General features: G+C 34.8%; 1 protein-coding gene across 6 annotated transcripts in view; it reads right to left on the bottom strand.

Moving 5' to 3' along the window:
* COL12A1 (collagen type XII alpha 1 chain) overlaps positions 1-15183 on the bottom strand; it is a 136307-nt gene that overhangs the window by 95838 nt on the left and 25286 nt on the right. For 4 of the 6 annotated variants that reach the window (XM_087915230.1, XM_087915232.1, XM_087915237.1 and 1 more), the window contains exons 7-13: positions 14945-15109; positions 13978-14151; positions 12394-12684; positions 11148-11750; positions 7699-7971; positions 5482-5754; positions 4207-4479 (exon numbers count right to left, since the gene is read on the bottom strand). The exons of the other annotated variants lie outside the window; for them this stretch is intronic. In XM_087915230.1, coding sequence (XP_087771356.1) covers positions 4207-4479; positions 5482-5754; positions 7699-7971; positions 11148-11750; positions 12394-12684; positions 13978-14151; positions 14945-15109 — 2052 coding nt within the window. The remainder of the gene's footprint in view (positions 1-4206; positions 4480-5481; positions 5755-7698; positions 7972-11147; positions 11751-12393; positions 12685-13977; positions 14152-14944; positions 15110-15183) is intronic. 6 annotated transcript variants of the gene reach the window in all.

Here is a 15183-nt window from a genome sequence, read left to right as displayed (position 1 = left end):
AATAAATAACTTAGGAAAATATTAGAGATCAGATCGTTGATGCTGGGGCCAGGTACAAAGGGCCTTGAAAGAAAAAGATGTTGATAAGAATACAGAAAAGCTGACAGAAAAAAATGAAGATAAAACATTTAAGATATAAAAAAATATTTTAATATTTTAACTTGGGTAGAAACAAAGTCTGTAACAAATCAACATTTGTTTATAAAGTCACAGATCTATACTAGGACAATCACTGTAAATTATTGTAGAATAACCTGTGTTCAGAATGTGATGTTACTATTAAATTATTAATTCAAAAATAGTATCTTGAAATTCTTGGTCCACAAAAATACCTTATTTAAAAACTACAGAGGTCAAGTAAGAAGAGAAACGTTCACCAAGTCCTGTATTCAATTCAATCTTTTTAAAAGAAAGCATGCCCTTGTTATTTGACATTATACCTCAAGGCAAACAAGCAGGGTGGAACTGTTCTTACACCTCCTCTCTATGGGAAAAACAGATTACTAAACAGTAGCGCATAGAAACATTTAATTCTGAGCTAACAACCGGTTTCAACTTATAACAATTGCTCTGTTTACCATTATGTTTTATTTTTAGCCTCTGACCTATAAGTTTGGCTTTGAGTAGAAAATGAAAATTAAATGGAAGACATCAGGAGAAAGGAGATAGCAGAATAAGAAGGGGACAATTTTTTTAAAAAAAATCCTCCATGTATCAAAATTTATAAACAATAAAATAGCTCTAAAGTAATTAAAAGAAACCAGACAGAAAATATTAAAGAGTATGTTACAACTGAAAATCCTTTAACAGGGGTTAACTCGCAAATGGGTGTAAAGTAAATTGCATTCAATTGGTGAACCACTGGTCAATTTATGGTAAACCATCTGGAGTCTGCGGTTACTGGGATTTACGCCAATAATTATGAATTTTACTGGACTCACTGATTTCCAACAAGCCACTTCTTAGGCTATTAAATAGGAATGTAGTCAATCTCATTTAGCATTATGTTTTAACTATTAAAAGATCTTGATGCTGGATGTGCACTTTTATTTATTTAGTTTAATCAATTTTTATTGCCACTCATCTCAGCCAAGTGACTCTGAGTGACCCACAATACTGAAACTATAAAACAGTTAAAACAATTTAAAACAATAAAAATATCAACAAAATAAATACATACAGCAGCCAAGACAGTTAGTCAACTAACAGTAAAGCCCCAAAAAACAGGACCCTTAACACACTCGTTTAACCTACTTGCTGTTTGCATGTTTGCAGCTCAGTATATTAGATGAATCTAGCCAGTGTAGTGTGACTAGTTTACCATATAATGGACTGTGTAAACCCAGGCAATTGGATTAATTTATAAGATATGATTCAATTAACTATGGGTTAGTGGAGAGTGAGGACATAGCTTAAAAACTCACTCTTGTTTTTTAAATTCAAAAAAGAAAGTAAGTTGGTGGGCCCAAAGCTTTTGTTTAAAAGTGAACCATTAAAACTGGGGGTGGGGGTGGGGTGGAATCTACTGACCCAGACCTAAATTATTCTTTCCATAGAGTTTCTAGGTCTTAAATAATTGGTAGTTTAAAGAAAAACAGTTATTGTTGAGCCTGATAATATATACATATACACCCATGGCTGAAGAACTTAAAAGATGAGTACAGTATGTGAGATCCTAAGAATGGATCAACGTGTTAATAGGTCACATTGTGGAATGAGTGAAACAGAAATTTAAAACTTCAACAGTGAGGGATCATCATGTCTTAAAACTTAAGTGTCTATAATCTGCCATAAAGCCAGATTGCTGAAATGCTGTTTTTATTTAAAACAAAAATAACATAATTTCTGGGAAGAACTGTACATATACATATCTATCTAGGTTAAGCTAGAGAAGTTAATAAGTTTGATAACAATAAAGATTATTTATGGTATAATGACATCTGGGAAATGCCACACATTCTATGATATATCACCCAAACTTATTGAACCAAAATGTTTCATAACAAAAGTGCTATTCTATTTAATGTGATCCTAAAATCTGGCTGGTGGGATCTAGGAGAAGAGCTGGAACATCATACTTCTCAAGATGAGATATGCCCCCACCCTCTTGGCCTTCTGAAAGGGGCCTTAAAATTGGGATCTGCCAGAGGCCTAGCTAGAGGCATATCAACCATTACTGTGTTAAATACAAGTTCCCACTTTTACTTTATTAGCTATTTTAGCTATTTCTCTATTGATTTTAATGTTATATTTATTGCTTTACCGTTTTAATCTTTTAATATAATCTATCAGATTGTAAATTGCCCAAAGTTGCATGACTGCAAGATGGGTGGCATATAAATTTAATAAATAAATAACAAAATATGCTACCCTCCCACAATGTTTTTTGCTTCAAGTTTCTTTTCTTAGGATACAGCAATTAAATCTTACACGGGACACAAACGTTTTCCCATATAGTTTGAAAAATATTTTGTCTTTTTGTTGTTGTTCTATAGTTCCGTTCTTATATTCTTAATAGCCATGCAGGTATTCCTTCAGAGTATGAGTGATCTTGAGGAATAAGCACATACAAGCCAAACAACTCTTTTAACCCTGCTCAAAAATGGCACTCTTGGTTACTGTACATTGATTACTTCTATCTCAAATAATTTGTTCTGTTGATTTTACAACTAAGTGAAGTGAGCTGCCATTAAAGATTGTTCTAAACACTCTGTTGGAGAGAAGTTCCCTGAAGATGGACTCCAGCAGCACAAGTCTGAAAGCTCTCTTGGAAGACTAAACCTCTGATCCCGGGGACTGATCCAGATTGGATCCTGTTCTAAATTAGCTCTTTGCAACAAAGCAACCATTCTTGCTTATTTTTTTCCCCCAAATCTATTTTATGATTTTGTTCTGTTACACACAATAAACTGGATTCTTTCATCCCAACAAAAACTGCTTGTTCTTAAGAATATTTAAGCTAAAATCTGTTCCATTTTTATGCTGAGATCATGAGCAAAATGCTCTCTTGATTTCTCTTGCAATCCACTTATCATTTTTGTTTCTACTTATTTCAGAGTTCCAATCATTTTTTCTCATAAAACAATTCACGACAATAAAACTTCTCTAGAGCCCTTAAACTACTGTACTTGCAAAGCTTTCTCATCTAGCTGAAGAAAAAACACATTCCACAGGATGAGCATTATTTAAAAGTATGCATAGTAATTACACAATTAATCTTTTTTGTCACTGATAAAGACAGGCTGAATGCCCAAGTAATGAGACATATTTTGATTACAGATGCTATCATAATGTAACCCTGTTAAGACATGGAAGTCATAAATAATACTAATGTTATTATAGATATCTTTAACCATACATTTAGAATTTGAAATTTATGGATGTTGTGTCTCTCTATGCTCTGTCATTCAAGTTACAAAGTTGTGTTAAGTGGGGACAGAGGGAGCAGGGTGAATTGGTGATGGTCAGAGAGGAAGAAGAGCAAAGGATATGAATAGGAGCCAGATTCTTTGCCAAAGGTTCATTTGTGGACCAAATACATATTCTGAAAGTTCTCTACAGTCAAACCTATGTACAGAGCAGTCTCCAACCTTGGCAGCTTTAAGACTTGTAGACTTCATCTCCCAGAATTCCTCAGCCAGAAATCCACAAGTCTTAAAGTTGCCAAGGTTGAAAACCCCTGGTACAGAGAATAGCTGCTTTCCAGAAGCAATCATTGATACTTTCTAAAAATTGAAATCCTCTTTGAGCTGCTGGAACTGTTCAGAAAAGAAGCCTGTTGCAATTGTCTATCCAGTTCAGGGCAAAAAAGGAATACAAAACAACAGCTGGCTAAATTCACACCTTGGGCTATAACAAAAGGTTTAAGCAACCTTTTTTGAGCAACTACTGAGATCTAATTCACTCTATTATAAACCATGTTTCACCATTTTTGTTGTTTTGACTATGTCCTTTACTTCTAATATATCAAGTATATGTGTAGTATACTCACACGTGCTTATACAAATGTGAAATATGCATAGAATTCCCGGAGAAATTGGAATTACATTTACAATATTAATTTTAGTTGGAATTGGCAACCTTAGGGTTTCTTTCTGAGAGTGATTTATTCTTCCTTAGAGAAAATGTCTTAATTCCCATTTTTGTTCTTCCTTTCAGATTAATGTGATATCCCATCCCAACCATAATAAATCCAGGTGTTCTTACCTTCAAGCGTTTCTCCTTGTTTAGAAAGAGCCTCTCCTGCTCCAGATGCATAAAGGGCAGTTACTGACAAATCATATTTTGTTCCTGGTTCCAAGTTAGTGAGAGTTGTACTGGTGGTGTCCTCCCTTACAGTTATCTCTTTAGGTTCACCTCCAATCACTGGAGTATACGTGACAAGATATTGCTGCACTTTACCAGGTGCTGAATTCCAGGATAATTTTAATGAGGATGTTGTAGCATCTGAAACTGTCAAGTCTCTTGGTCTTCCAAGCACTATAGAGGATAAATAATTAAAAAAAACACCTTAGAAGCAAACCAACAAAACCATTCCAAGAGCAATTTTCTATCTGTGAAATATTGGTGAAACAAATTACTATGATACCATTACTTTTTATAATACAATCAAACAATTCAATGAACTAATTGGATGGGTGAGGTAACCACTATTCCCAAATGTTTTAAATCCAACAGTAAGTCATCAGCATAATTTGTATAATAAGAGGTCATTACACAAACACATAAATTGATGTGTGATTTTAATTTGTATCATTTGCATAATGAGCTCAACACTGCAGACATGTTGAAATATATAAAAGAAACATTTAAGTGTCTCATCTGGACTTTTCTATTATTTTAGATGGAATTACCAAATGGAAATTTGGTCCTTTGTACCTGAAGTCTTTAAATGGGGTCTGCTAAATTAGGTTTTCTTGGATAAGCAAGAGGTACCATAGCATTGGTATTTAGGGTCAGACAAACAACACAGTAATTCTTGAAGACCATCGCTGTCTACCTCAAGTATAGAATTAGTGTACTGGACATCATGACCCAAACTCCAACTCTTCTGTACAGTACTTGTGTGCAGTGTTACAATGCAAGTATAAAAGAGGAAAGATTTCATTATTTTGAAATCATTGTGATTAGGAATAGATTTCTTGGCTAAAAGCTGCAAAAGAGTATAAGAAATAGGGATCTGCTTGGCCATTGGAATGAAATTTAAGACATACAGATAGATACTATTGCTAAAAAGAAGTGTGCCTCTACAAAGAACCTGGATTCAGAGATTGGTAAAGACATGTAGATATTTGTGCCTTAATGTATACTAATTAACACACTCAAGATGAGACATGTCAAGCAATTATTCTACATGCTGCCAATGAACGAGTGAAATGTATCATAGCTTTCTATCACAATGAAGATAGGCTAGTAGATTTTTATTGTTGTATCCTATATGAAAATACATTTGAGTGCAAAAAACGGATGTTGGTTATTTACCTTCTTCCGTTTTTCCATGTCCATCCAATGGATTTCCAACTCCAGACAAGTACTCAGCAGTTAAGGAAACTTCATATGTTGTATCAGACATCAGATTATGTAGAGTGGTTGCCCTTTCATTTGCTGGGATGGTTACTTGTTTTGTTTCCCCACCAATAACCGGCCTATACGCAAGTCTGTATCTGAGAACATTCCCTGGAGCTGGTGACCATCCAACTTTAAAACTATCCGTTGTTTCATCAGTTACTTTCAGGTTTCGTGGAGATCCTATGACTAAAAATATTTTTCCAAAAGATCGTAAGTATTAGCCCCATATTTTTATTCATCTCAAAATAAATATACAAATAAAATCTTGCTAGATTATATGATTGTATTATTCTGTTCATGCTTTAATACCTTTTCAGTGCTTTGTAATACGGACAGTATCCAACTATAGAATTACCTTCCTATGGAAGTATAATTGGGGCTGTATCAAAACTATTTATTTGCCCAGGAATTTTACATTGGTGAGTTATTTACATTTAATGAATTTCCTGTCTTTCAAATTTTGTGTTCACTGCATTGTTGTCATTGTGTTTCTAGGTGTAATTCAAGATACTGGTTGTCATTTTAAAGTCCTTTATGGATTGGGACTGTGTTACTTGAGGGACCATTTCCCCCTATTGTTACTCCCTACCCAATTTGGTCTGGCAGAATGGATACGCTTCAGGTCCTGTCAGCCAAGAAATGTTGACTGGTGGGGGCTAGGAAACATGCCTTCTCTGCCTTAGCCCTTCCCTCTGGAACATTATCCCTCTAAAGATAAGGAAGGCCCCAATCCTGCTGTCTTTTCAGAAGGTCTTGAAGACCAGTCTACACATTAGAAGGTCTTGAAGACCAGGTTAAGTGTGTGAAGGGTCCTGTTTGCTGGTTATGTTGACACAGACAAATTACAATATCTCTTGGCTGCTATTTGTATTTAATAACTTTTTGTATTGTGTTTTAACTATTTTAATTGTTTTTAAAATTGTTTGCTGTCCAGAGTCACTGGTTTGACATGGGTGGCCAAACAAATAGAATTCATATTTGCTCATTTTTGCAGATGATCTTAGTATCTGCAGATGAAGGACAGATTTAATAAGTAATTGATAGTTAAATCATTCATCAAAGCAGATGGAGCACATTCCAAAATATTGTTTTCTGATATTCATTTGTGGTTTTATTTTTTTTTAAAAAGAGTACAATAAAACCCTGATTTAACTAACCATTCAGGGAAAAGTAGCATCCGTTATAGCCCAACATTCATTAAATATGGATTTATATAATTTGTGACATCTATTGAAGCAAATGATATAAATCAATTACAAAAATGATATATATTTATAATAAAATTACATGAATCATCTAGAGAACTTTGGATATAATGAATTTCATTAGTTATTTGAACAGATATCTGGACATAGATTTTATCTATTGCATCCAAAATTCACTAAACCAGAGTCCAAAGTTTCATTGTACTACAAAGAATACCTACTATATGCTAGAGATGAGGAAAAAAGAAGGAATTGATTAAAGACTTTATAGCATTCCAAAAACTTAATAGTAAGATATATAAAGAGTTTAATAAAATATCAACATGCAGGATTAATAAGGTATAAATGACAAAGACAAGTGAATGTTCTGATAAAAATCTAATGTAAAATAGTTTCTGTTATCACATGGAGTTATTTTTCAAATTATCGTTATATGTTCTGTAGTTCTGTGAATGTTAAATTGTTTTATCATAATGATGCTCAATTTGAATGCACACACACGTCACAGATGCAATGTATTATCTTTAAAATAAGGAATTACACCCAAGAACTTTAAATATATATTAGAACTATAATCTCCTTTTTTTATTCTCAGTCTAATTTAAAAATATATTATTGTATGCATAATTTATTTTATTTACTTCACCCTAATTCATTTTCTTTGAAATAAATCCATTATATATTGTTCCATGCTTTTCTTCTGTTCATAAGGCAATGGGAAAGTTTGTTGCCATTTCTCACTTAACAATATATTTTTCCTCATATGACCTCTTAGCTATTATCTAGACACAATAAAATTGGAATTCATACATAATTAAGTCTAAACTGCTGGTGTTGTTAGGGAGCAACCACATTAACTTGATAAGAAACATTTGTATGTTAGGATTTAAGGAGAACAACAGAATCAAGGCAACAGAAAAGATACCTTCTAAAGTTGTTTCGTTCCCATCCAGTGAAGGCCCATCACCATCTTCATATTCTGCAATCACACTGACAGAATATGTAGTTTTGGGTAGTAAATTAGTAAGGACTGTGTTAGTAACTGGAGCACGTACAGTAACACTGACTTCCTCTCCACCAAGAGCCTCTTTATACTTGATAAGGTAAAACAAAACATTTTCTCCTGCTGGAGACCAGGTAACTTTGAAGCTGTTAGAAGTAACTTCAGAAAACTCCAAGTTCCTTGCAGGTAAGTGAGCTGTTAAAAAATAACAGTTTAGTAAGCAAAGCATAGTTAGATAAATATTTTAAACTGCAGAGATATGTGTGGAAAAGCTTGAATTCTCTGTGTAGTAAAGTCTATATGGGGGGAAAAGTGATTTCTTTATGTAGTAAAGTGTTGTTGAGCTTGCTTGCTTGCCAAGCTACCCATATCTTAAATAAAAACACAAATCTGACTAATCTTACTTTAAAAAATAGGAATTCAATTTTTTTCTAGCTAGTATGTTTCATATATACTAGACAACAAGCACAGGATGACCTTTGAGCAGTGAAAAACACAAGATAATTGCATTAAAGCAAAAATAAGCTAAAACTCAATTAGAACACAAATCATTAGACATAATACATTCATGCCAGAGGTCCCCAGCTAACATCCCACCCATTGCCTGGATTATGTACCTATTAAGACAGAGGATGTACTCAGTAAGTTTAACTGATATGCAGACTTCAGAAATATTCAATTATTCAAGAAAACAAGACAGAGTAATATTTCTGTGAAAGTGGCACAGCATACTCTACTTAAATAAATAACAGCAAACCCCCACTTCCCTCCAAAAAATCCAATCATTTGAAACGAACAGTAGTGTCACAGTAATGAAGAATCAACCATCTAGCACAGTGCTAATATGAGTCTATTCCATTCTGATCTCCAATGAAAGCAGATAATAACTTAAAATAGTAACAATTTAACTGGAGAAGGAGGTCATGGTGAAGAGTTCTGTTTCTTTCATCTGCACACCTCTATCTGGTATCTGAAGTTTATCCAATTCTCTTTGGGAAAGGCCTTGGCAGGCCACAAACAAAGGAGCTGAGAATCAGGAAAACTCTCATCCAGAGCCTGTTTTTCTGTCATCTGGCTAGGTGTTTTTGGTAGCTAAGCCTGAAGGTCATAGAGTTGGAAGGAGCATTTAGGCCACCAAGTCCAACCCTTTAGTAAATGCCAAGGATAAAATTTAAAGCATCCCCAATAGATGCATGACTATTTTGTACATGAACACCTAGAGGGGAAGGTGAACCTCAGTGTTATTATTACTTCCCTCAGTAAATGGTTTCACTGTCAAACTATTCCTACCACCTTATAGAAACTTAAAACGTATTACTCCACACCCTGCCCTCTGGAATATAAAGAACAGGTAAAGAAGTATTTACTTTCTTTTGTGTGATATGCCTTCTGGAATTTAGAGGGTGCTGCTATATTCCTTTCTCACACCCACTCTTCTTTTCTCAAGACTGAGGACACCTAGCTCCTTCAGTCAGTTTTCTAGTCTTCTGATTATCTTTCTGAACCCCATCTCAGTTTCCTTCAATCTTTAAAGTGGAATGCCCAGAATCAGGCAAAATACCCAAAGAAGAATGAAATAGAATGATCGTAACCTATCACTTGAAAGCTATACTTTAGCTGAGGCAACCTAAAACTCCATTTGTCCTTTGGCTGTCGGTTCACACCACAGACTCCACATCCTACTGCACAGGCAATATTAATAACAACATATGTATTTATTTCACTTATATGTCTCCAAATCAGCTATAGACTCATGCTGCTTTATAACAAAAAGCAGCAATAAAAACAGTCAGAGAAAACAGAACTTAAGTTAAAATATCCCCATTATAGTATAAAATTAAAATAAAACTAACCTACTTATCAAAAGGTAAAAAATGCACAACTATGATTAAAAAAATACTAATTCTAATCCTACTTAAACACCATCTTCATTGTCAAAATCACCGTCAGTCAATTGCAAAAGGCAGCTTTACGTGGAACAGCTTCCATCCTGCAATGATACCTTCATTTACTACCAACATCCACATCTGTCTATTCCAACTCTTTGAAAAGCACTCAATAAGTGGATAAAAATACCAAATCTAGACTAAACATCTGGCTATACAATGAACCAATCATAATAATTTAGTTGGAACTGCATAAATTAAATTAACATTAAAAGTTATTTTATTTGTTTTTTCTAAAGATAGCATCTTGGATCCTATTAAATTTCCACCATGGAGATGATTCTTCCATTCATAGAACATTCCTTCCAACTGAAAGGAAATAAATATTAACTGAGTTACCCAAATTGAGCATTTTAAGTATCTCAGACTAGAGCTAATATACCATAATTAGTCCTTGCTGGTTTCTATGGCAAAGATCCATTGAGTTAAAAAGCCTTTTTTCTTCTTCTTTTGCATATGGTCAGTGCAACATGGAGAATTTATCACTTGTATACCCAATCCAACTCCATTTAGGAATATTCTATAAAATCTTATCTTCTTCCAGGAGGCATCAAGCAGCAGCACAAGAGGCCTTGCGAATGCCAGCAGCTGCCTCAATTGGGCACCCCTCATCAGTAGTGAGAAGAAGGAGATGGCACAGATCAGCTGGCGTAGGGTGGGAGGCAGAATGTAGGGCAACCAAAGGGATTGGGATGTGGAGAGACAGTCAGGTCAGAAGAGCTGAAACGCACGTTGTGCTTGCAAATGCAGGCAGGCTGCCAAGCACCCAAATTTTGATCACTTGACCACTGGGACACTGCAGATTTAACTTCAAGGAGCAGCCATAACTCCCATTTGTTCAACATCACTGTAACCTCAAATAGTTGCTGAATGAATGGTCATTAAGCAGAGACTATTTGTAGGTTGCTCTATTAATACCACCCCCCTTTCCTTTCCATTTTTAATTTAAATGATAACATTCAATATTTCAGAAACATTACTGACAGAAATAGAATGTTTTCCTCATTTTTATTTACGGAGAGGGTTATTTATGACTGGTTGGGAACACATGTGATTGTACATAGTAATTTTCTCCATATGGCTTTTAAGTTCTTGAGTTATCTAGCAATGATTTTTCACCCATTGCTAGAAAAAGAAACAAACCTAAAAGAAGTCATGAGTTATTTTAGGTTTGTTTATCAGAGGAACATGATCAGAAGCCACTGCCAGAAAGCACCTTAAACTTTAAACCAACTTTTGGTGAGCTATATAGGGATTTGGAAGGTATCCAATACAATGATCAAATCACGTTCACAACAATCCATAACTGTGCTTTAAGCATTTAATTTCCCTCAGAGTAGTAGCATGCTGCTATTTATCTTCTGTTCCCACTCTTCAGTAAGTATTTTCATCACACATGTCTACATGGAAAGAACCACCACCTACCTTTTCTTTTAATCACTTCAAGTTCCTGTTCAATTTGCAAACAGACCGACTGTGTAAGTTCAAATGATATTTTTTGAAAAGCATCGAAATCTTCCACAGTGTAGACATGGGTCTCTGCAGGGGCATTAGCAATTGCTTCCAACTCAGACCGCACAGCATCCTTAATACCGACTGCAAATATCTCTACATTTGCGTTCCTCAGTTTTATGGCTGGATCTTTAAAAGCATCGGATGATTTTCCATCCGTAATGAGAATCATGACTCTTGCAACATTTGGTCTTGCACCCTTGCTTGGGATGAGGACTTTTTCTCTTACGTAGGTCATAGCTTTGCCTGTGTTGGTAGATCCACCTCTGTAGGGGAAGGTGTTAATAGCTCGAATTACATCTTCAATTCTGTTGTACCTATTCAAAGGAAATTCCGTATATGGATCCCTGCTGTACTGCACAAGGCTTATTTGGACTTTTTCAGGTGAAATCTCGAAGCTTTTAACTAACACTCCTAAAAATGCCTTCACTTTAGCAAAATTGGCAATACCAATACTGTAGGAGCCATCAACCAAAAGCACAATATCGGCTTTTACATCTATTCCTTGTGCACATTCTGTAAAAAGAAATACAGGTATTTAGTATCGAAATATCATTTTAAGGATAAAAAAAATGCAACATGTGTTTCTTTCACCTGGCTTTTAACTGACAATATTGTTTTCTCTAGGTCTTCATAGATTGTATTCCATTAATATTATAATGCTACTGTAAATACATAGCATTTGAGATGTTAACCACTTTTGATTTTTCTGGAAAGTAGCACTATATATATAGTGTCGCTGTTTGTTAGAAAGTAAGAACTCTAAAATTATCTGAAGTACAGGTGGTTCTCAACTTATGCCACAATTGGGACCAAAATTTCTGTTGCTAAGCATGGTCATTGTTAAATGAGTCACACCCAATTTTACAACTCTTTTTGCCACAGTTGGTTAAGTGAATCACAGGGAACTTCCACCACTGATTTTGCTTGTTACAGCTGGGAAGGTAAAATGGCGACCATGTGACCCCCAGGGTGCTGCAATGTCATAAATGCAAGCCATTCGCCAAATGCTTGAATTTTGATCATGTGACCTTGGGTACACTGTTATAACTCACTTTTTTTTCAATAACTTCAGTAACTCTGCGCAGTCACTAAATGAATGATTTTGCATGACTTGGCCATTAATGTACAATAGATCATTTCAATAATAATGACTCACCCATACGAACTTTCATTGGCTGTGTTTTTTCCATTATGGACACTGGTTCACTTGAAGTCAATCCTTTCATGGCATACACATTAATTTGGTATTCTGTGTCTGCTGAAAGATCTTTTATATTAAAAGCAGTAGTTTGTGGTCCTACATTCATTGAGAATTGTTTGGCATCAGCTTTCATTGGAATAATGTCCACCTTATAACCAGTTATGTCACTAGGAGATGGATCCCAAGTGATTTTGATAGATCTTGATGAGATTTGTGAGGCTGCCAGATTTGAAGGAGGTTCTAAAGCTGTAAAATGAGCAAAAATGCAGCCATAAATATGTTCTGATTAATGCTAAATATACCTACCCCCCCAAATAGCCCATGGTTAAATACTAGAGCAAATGATATCATTTTTCTAGTCAATCTGATTATAGAATTTATCTATGAGCTGAATGAAAATTACACATAAATGTAGACTGACTTATGAATATTTATTGTCCTGTACAGATGGAAGGACATTGGAACATCATAGATGGTGAAAAAAAAAAGTCAGTCTCTCTATATGTACTCAGAAGTTAGTGAGGCTGAGTTCAGTGCAACTTATTTCCAAGAAAGCAATCCTGACTACTTAACACATCTTCATAAGAGTTCAATTAAATACAATGGGACTTAATTCTGAACATACATACATGGAACTGTAGTGTAAAAATAATAAGCTTTCACTGGTCCCTTTGTCTGCATAATCAAAAGGAACCCTCCTTAGCTGATCATTAAGTTAATTGCTGCCACGTAGCTTTCTAAATGAGTATAAAGTTGGAAACTGAATTTACAAATCCCAGAAAGAAACAAAAAACTTCCAACTGGATATTTTCAGAGAAGTGATATTCATCCAGACTAACTGACTGGCCTGAACACAATGGTATTATATTCAAGGGTACCAGAAGCCAATGAGAGATCAAGTACAGCTACAATGGACACATTGCACCGATCCCATTTCTGACAGAAGTAATCCACAAGTGTGATCAATCCCAGTCTCATACCTAGGCTTGAAACCTAACTGAATGTGGTCCAGAAAATCTATACCCTCCAGGATTCTTTGTAACTGTAATGCAACCTCCTCAATTACCTTCCCTAAAAAAGGCTGGATACAGAACAAAAAGTATCCAATATGGTTGGGTTCATTGATGGTTTCCTTCATGGCACTGTGGTCAAGAGGTCAACTGAAGAAACCAACCAACCTCTGAGCATGATAAATTAAGTTTCAAAACCAGCCAAGGAAAAATTAATCTGGGTTAATTTAAAATTATAGCTAATTAAGTGGTATGATTATTCCTACTGTATTCAATTATTTTTCCCTACAACAGGTAGCAAATATTATATAATTGTTATATATTTTAGAAACTTTATGCAGCCTTGGAGCCTCAAGCTCTACCTTACTGCTCTTTTAAAAATGCTTTATGGTAGACCAAACCCTCATTGCCTTGTTAACCAGAAATCTTAGTCATGAAAAAGAAAGTGATACTTTTGCTTTCCCATTATTACAGCTATATATTTATCTAAGGATGAAATTGATTACTGTGATTACTTAAAAAAATATACCTTCTTCTCCGCTAACCAAGTCACCCAACTGTTCATCAACTCCCGAGCACACCTGTGAGACAATTTCATTCTGAATATCCGCAATGCCATCAAAGTTGGCCACATTAAAAACATGAGTCAATGAGGGCTGAGATGCCATTAACTTCAGCTCTTTGGCATCTGCAGCTTTGATTCCTAGAAAATGATAGAGATAACAATACTAAACAAATTTGTCCAATCATGCTGCATATAGCCATTCTTGTATTTGAGACTTTCCATAGCTAATGGTGATTGGGAATTCCAAGATAGGAAATCTGGCTTAACTTCCCACTTCTGTCTTTTTCCTACATTTATTTGTTTATAAAATTTATTTGCTGCCCATCTCACATCCAAATGACTCTGGGCGGCTATATTACTCTTGATATAATGAAAGTCTTCTAGATCAACTCTTCAAACTACCTGTCATTGCTAACGTAGAATGTCCACTATTCTTATTTTCCCAATTTGACTGTATGATGATTTATACTGGGAGATGAAATAATCTCTTATTGCTTTCTCAGCCCATAGATTGTTAGATACAGCATGTTCTTCTCTTTATTGTACATGGGCATCCATAGCCATGAAGCAACAGGACTGTATTGTACTACCATTATACTAAATCTGTATAGTAGATAAAGGGAAGAACACAATTGTAAAAAAAGCAAAGCAATGTTTCAGCAAAGCAATGTTTTAAAACAGTCTACTTTTGTTGATATTACTGAAATAATATAACATAAATGTATTTGGACATTATTTTAATCTCTATAAAGTAACAATTTATGGTATAGCTGGCATTCTAACTTCAAGTTGTCCTTGAATCTAAGAACCTAATCAGTTATAATTTTCATGGGGGAAGTGTGTTTTTATAACAAGCAAAAGACACTGCTTTAAATTTTTCTCTGTGGATAAATTACAATAATCATCAATAACAATATAAAAGTAAACATACCCAAAGAAAAGACTTCAACTCCAGTGCTACGAAGTTCTCTTGCAGGAATTTCTACTTCATCCTGAGATTTTCCATCCGTAATGATAATTGCCACTTTGGGAAAGCCATTTCTTGCTCCAGCAGACGCCGTAAAAGCATTCCTAATCAGATAATCAATAGCTTCTCCTAAAATTAGAAAACAAATTGTGTTTTTTAAATCAAAACCATTAATGTTAAGATCAAATTCAAATTTATAAAGT

This window comes from Pseudonaja textilis, chromosome 1 (assembly GCF_049901715.1).
Source record: "Pseudonaja textilis isolate UNSWEBS1 chromosome 1, rPseTex1.2, whole genome shotgun sequence".
Classification (NCBI taxonomy): domain Eukaryota; kingdom Metazoa; phylum Chordata; class Lepidosauria; order Squamata; family Elapidae; genus Pseudonaja; species Pseudonaja textilis.
The sequence above is the reverse complement of the archived record's forward strand: the minus strand, read 5'-3'. Positions and strand labels throughout refer to the sequence as shown.